Source organism: Galeopterus variegatus, unplaced genomic scaffold (genome assembly GCF_000696425.1).
Source record: "Galeopterus variegatus unplaced genomic scaffold, G_variegatus-3.0.2 Scaffold283, whole genome shotgun sequence".
Classification (NCBI taxonomy): domain Eukaryota; kingdom Metazoa; phylum Chordata; class Mammalia; order Dermoptera; family Cynocephalidae; genus Galeopterus; species Galeopterus variegatus.
In genome coordinates this window covers 234,769-240,489 of record NW_007726394.1, presented here as the reverse complement: position 1 = coordinate 240,489, position 5,721 = coordinate 234,769, and the positions used below count along the sequence as shown (strand labels likewise).

The following is a 5,721-nucleotide window of genomic DNA, read 5'->3' as shown; positions in this document are numbered from 1 at the left end:
ATTTCCATTCCTCTGGGTATATTCCCAGCAGTGGGATAGCTGGGTCATATGGTAGATCTATCTGCAATTGTTTGAGGAACCTCCATACCATTTTCCATAGAGGCTGCACCATTTTGCAGTCCCACCAACAATGTATGAGAGTTCCTTTTTCTCCGCAACCGGTTGAGGTAATTTTGGGGGTGCCCTCTCCAGAAGAGGATACCATCTTGGTAATGACATTGAGTAATCATTGGTTGAGCACCTATTAGATATCATGTGTTTTCTGTACATGATTTTATATTCCCAGTGGTTTTTTTTTGTGTGTGTACACATTTAGTTTTATTGTAATAAAGCAATTTGTACAATTTTAACGTTTAAAACTGAGCATCATCTTTCCTTTCCAGTGAAACAAACAGAAAATTTAAAAATAAACAGGAACAAAATTACAATAGAGAATGTCAATTCCAAATAAGATCCTACAGGTTTTGCTGATTCTCCCGTTGAGTGGCAGGGCTCAAGTCATCATTAGGAGAGAATTTTATTTTAAAAGTGTCATCTTAAACTGCAAAGATGTCCATTAAATATCACAATTAAACATGCCAAAGGAGAAGCCATGTTGTCAAAATGCCCACTTAACCCAACTGGACATCTCAAACCCACCCTTTGCTGACCTTCTGTAACCCCATTTTTTAAAGTTTTGTTTGTTTGTTTGTTTAAACAAGAGAAAGTAGACAGATACATGTTGGTAAATGCTAACTATCCATATTCACATAGAGACACAGTATAATCTCTGAGCCTAATATACAGAGAAAGGAGGAAAAAAGCTAGAATTCTATGCACTACTACACAGGGGCCTAGCAGCCTCCAGCTTCCAGCAGAGTGAAAGGAGCAGGAGGTTCTTCTTTTTTCCCACAGAGCACGGTGGTGTTGATTCCATACTGTTTTTGTGGAGACAGGAAGGGATAAAAATGAATTTAGAACAGAAAGGGGTAGAGATTCTTTCCCCATGTATTCTGCTCAAGGCATTTTCCCCCAACAAGTTGAGAACCATGGTGTAGAGAAAAGAGATCTCAAGAACAGGGTGACTGAGCAAAGAGGGGGAAAAAGGGGCGGGGGGAAGACTGCAACTTGCTTCCAGAGACTGGAGAAAATTAAAAAAAAAAAAAAAAAAGGAAGGTTGGAATCCATCAGTGTTCTATGAGTCATCTTTTCCTTCATCCTCCTCTCCTTCCTCCCCTTCATCATGATCTTTATCTTCTTCTCCTTCATCCTCATCCCCTTCTCATCAATATCTTCCAATCCTTCTTCTTCTTCATCATCATCTTCTTCTCCTTCCCCTTCTTCATCATCCATACCAGGAACCAAGTAGTCCTGTAATGGATTTGGCCAAATATCATCTTTGATGGCTTCTCCTAACTCAGCTGCACCTGCACCGGAATGGTCAGTCAACCAGGTAGAGAAGCTCTCTGGTTCCTCATGCCGCCTCTTCCTGCTGGCTTTATTCTGTGTTGGACTTGAACGTTGTGTCAAATCCTTTCCAGATTTCCGTTTGATTTCAGTGGACTTTGAAGATGGATCCATTCTCATTCAGATGAAATTCTTTGGAAAGAACTTTATTTTCAAAGTAAGGATTTTCATCAAAATAAAAATCTGTTCTGTAACCTGATTTAATATCTTCAAATTCTGTCACTTCAACTCTGGTCGAATAATGCAGCGCCTCTTCATCTCCCTCCCCAAGCAGTGCGGACACCTGCAGATGGTTGATGAATGTTGTTACCCCAAAATTTGGGATTTTGGCGATCAACTCTGACCTCTTCTGAAAAAATGGTTGGCGGAGTTTATTATATTTCTGTTCTACTTTCAAGACCTCCTCACTGGCTTGTTCATGAAGTCTGTCTATTTCATTTTGTACTTCATCAATATGTTCAATTGCTTCTTGCTGTTCTTTTCCTTTCTTTGGGACGTATAGGAAGGCTGATGTCTCCTCTGACTTTGGGACAGGAGGCGGTCTTGGTTTCTTCGTTTGAAGCGGAAGGGAAGGCTGGCGTTTGGGGCCACGTTGCCGAAGAAAGTCCAAGAACCAGACCCAAGGGTCTCTTTGCTTGTCAGGGAGAAGCTCCGAGAAGTCTCCCAGTGGTTTTTTGATATAGATAGATGATGTTCTCCACATTACACAAACAAGGTAAACTGAGGCCCACACAAGCATGTGGATCCACACAGGAGTTGGACATGACCAGCCCTAGTGGTGGGGTAGGGTAGGACTGGGGCGGGCTCCTCCAGGGGTTTGGAGGGTGAGAGACAATGGGGGAGATGGCTCTTCCTGCCCTCACTACATGCCAGTTCCATGGAGTAGAAGGGTAGAGGGGAGAAGGGCCCTCTGACTGTCATACATGGTGTAGGGGCTGTAGATTCATACAGTCTCTTCACATTTATGCCAGTGGATTGCAACCTGATTAGACTCAACTGTCTCTTTTTTTATGACAAATTTTTTTTTTTTTGTCTTTTTCCGTGTCCGGCAATGGATCGCAACCCTCAGTGTCGCCCCCGTACCGGACCGGGACTGGCAACGGGATTGCAACCCTCGGTGTTGTTCCCGTGCCTCGCTCAGCCAGTGAGCGGGAACCGGTCTGTATGTGGGATCCGAACCCTCGGCGGGAGCGCCGCCGCGCTTCCCAAGCGGCGCACTATCGCAGTGCACCACCGGGCCGGCCCAATGACAAATATTTTTTAGACTCTCTTTTTAAACCTGGAATAAAATTCAAAGCTAATAGAACATATTTGTACATATAATTTTTAAAAATCAACATAATGCCCTACCTTTAATACAAAGGAGAAGCAAAGAGAAAGTAATTTATAAAAAAAAATACATATTTCAACATGTCAGTTCTCTGGTATGACTACATTAGAGGGCATTAGGAAACAGCACATGCTTGCTTTCATTCACGAAGTCATTAAGAATGGGGCAGCTACAAATGAAGATTGATACAGGTGTGTTCTATTGGCAACTTAAATGCTATAATATGATACTCTACGTGGTTTTGCCACTGATAATATGGTTTTCTAAAATAGTGATTAACTCCAATCAAACAAAACACACAGTACAGCCTTCCATTTCATGGTATTTTCAGTCCTGGAAAACACAGTCTATATTAAAAACCTGCAAAAATATGATGTGTCTACATGTAAGATGGAGACAAGTTTAGATTTAGGAAATCATAAATAGGCCTTTTATTAATTTTTTTCAGCAAATAGTTTTGTAGGCCTACTATGTGTCTATCACTGGCTTAGCCACTGGAGACACACATCTTAATACTTGCCAAGAAGAATAAATTTATTCAAACTATATTACTGCTTGGCTCACACCTTCTCCTCCTTTGCTCAAAATGTTCCCTTCCAATGAGGCTTTTCTCATCCACCCTGTTTAAAATTTCAACAATCATCCCATACTCCACAGATCTAATTTTCCCCCTATCACTTATCATATCCTGACATACCACATTTTTTTCTTTTTTAGTTTCTTACTGTCTAGAATGTAAGCCCCATGAACAGATTTCTGTTTTGTTCTCTGCTGTATTCATGGCATTTATGACAGTGACTGGCATACAGTAGGTGCTTAATAATTATTTTTTAAGTGAATAAATGTAAGGACTTTTTTTGCAGCTGGACTGGTATGGGGATCTGAACCCACGATGTTGGAGTTACAAGGCTGTGCTCTAACCAACTGAGCTAACCGGCCAGCCCCTGAAAAGACTTTTTTTAAAAAAGTGCTAACTGCTATATATAAATGATAGCCATTCAGGGCTGGCTGGTTAACACAGCTGGTTAGAGCATGGTGCTCATAATACCAAGTTCCAGGCTTGGATTCCACTCCCAAGACAGGGTTCTCTGTGGGCTCCCACAGCCCCCTGATCACACTGCTGTAATTGTGTCACCTGAGATGGGGGTTCCTGGAGGCCAAGAATGGAGGTGCCCTCACAGTGACTGTTCCCAGGACAATCTACCTGGGGCAGGGGAGCAAGAACCAAATGGAGAGAGGCTGGAGATGGCAGAAGGTGTGTGGGGAAGGGTTGGGGGACTTTGTCCTGTGTCTTCCCAATTCAGTGCAGTCCCTGGAGGAAAAACGCCTGCTGCTTGGTCAACACCATCCAGGAGCTGCACAGGGACACCTCCCTCCTGTATAACTCGGACCACTGTGGCAAGATGGAGCCTGCCTGCAAGCACCACTTCATCCAGGACAACTGGGGCCCTGGATCCAGCAGGTACAGGTGTCTCCCTCACCCCAACCCAGCAGGCTGCTCTCCGGTTCAGCCTCCTTCAAGGCTATGGCTGCTAACATCCCTGGCTGACAGGAGTGCCTCCCTCTCCCCCACCAGGTAGACCAGAGCTGGTGCAAAGAACATTTCCTGGATGTGCCCTTGTGCAAAGAGTACTGTCAGAGCTGGTGGGAGGACTGTTGCATCTCCCACACCTGCAAGAGCTACTGGCATGAGGGCTGGAACTGGACCTCAGGTGAGGGCCTCAGGGTGAGGAGATGGAGGTGGGGTTTGGAAAAGGCAGGTTGGAGGATTTGGGGTTAGGTGAGGATTTTAGGGGGTGTCCAGACATGAACTGTGGGCCCAGGGGCTGAATGTCTGTGTCCACTATCTCTCTCCCTTCAGGAATTAACTAATGCCCAGCGGGGATTGTCTGCTGCACATTTGAGTCCTACTTCCCCACACCTGCTGCCCTTTGTGAGGGCTTCTGGAGTCACTCCTATAAGGTCAGCAACTACAGCCAAGGGAGTGGCTGCTGCATCCAGATGTGGTTTGACTCAGCTCAGGGCAACCCCAATGAGGAGGTAGAGAAGTTCTATTCTGTGGCCATGAGTGCTGGGACCATAGGACTGGGGCCTTCCTGCTCAGCCTGGCCCTACTGCTGCAAATCTGGCTTCTTGGATGAGACTGGTCCTCCCCAGAACTCCCTCTGCCTGCCCCCAGCTTGGATTACCAGGCTGGGCTTAGCTCAGCTCCCAACAATGAGGGAGCGCTAAGCATACCTCCATCCAATTTCCACCCCTGTCACCCAGTTTCTGCTCCATGATGGGGCTTGGGGTTCCTCCAACAGTCAGTTCCAGTAAATAGACTGACATATCCATGTCTGATGAATTATTTTGGTTGTGAGTTTGTGGGTAGATGGGAGCCAGATTCAGTAGCTTCTGGATTCCTTCAGAGTAGAGCAACTAGACCTGTGTTTGAATCCCAGCCCTGTTCCTTATTATGTGAAAGTGAAACAGTTGTTTCACTGCTCTAAACCTTGGTTTCCTCCTCAGTAAAATGGGGATAATAATCCTTCCCCCGGGGTTGTGAAATGTAAAGGAGCTGTTGCCTAGAAAGCCCAGTGCCTGCACATTAATAGTTTTCAGTGATCCTGTTGCTCCTGTAGCCCAAAATTGAGAGCCAGGTCCAGGACTTCTTATTTATATTGGTTCCCAAACATCCCCCCTTTGCCCCAGCCCTTGTCTGCCTGGCTCTGCAATGGGAAAGCTGGGAATGGGAGTCCAGAAAATGCTCTGGATTTCCAGTGGGAGGGGAAAAAATTTATACTGCCTAACATGATGTGGATTGAAGGGACAGAATTGGGGCTTGGGACCCAGAGGGGGAAGAGAGCCAACCGGGAGGGCGGTCTGGGGGATTCGAGGAGAGGAAAAGCTCAAGAGCCTGGAGCTGGTCCAGCCCTGCTGTGTCCAGGCATGGCTGGAAGAAG

The 5,721-nt window shown here is 45.5% G+C and overlaps 1 protein-coding gene and 1 pseudogene across 1 annotated transcript in view; one reads left to right on the top strand and one right to left on the bottom strand.

Moving 5' to 3' along the window:
• FOLR2 (folate receptor 2 (fetal)) overlaps nucleotides 1-4,917 on the top strand; it is a 5,876-nt gene extending 959 nt beyond the window's left edge. Inside the window, 5 exon segments of the mRNA XM_008566963.1 lie at nucleotides 4,081-4,213; nucleotides 4,216-4,238; nucleotides 4,353-4,488; nucleotides 4,638-4,850; nucleotides 4,853-4,917. Of these exon segments, the coding sequence (XP_008565185.1) occupies nucleotides 4,081-4,213; nucleotides 4,216-4,238; nucleotides 4,353-4,488; nucleotides 4,638-4,850; nucleotides 4,853-4,917 (570 nt within the window).
• Nucleotides 1,145-2,149, bottom strand: LOC103585887 (annotated as a pseudogene).
• Nucleotides 4,918-5,721: the final 804 nt, after the last annotated feature.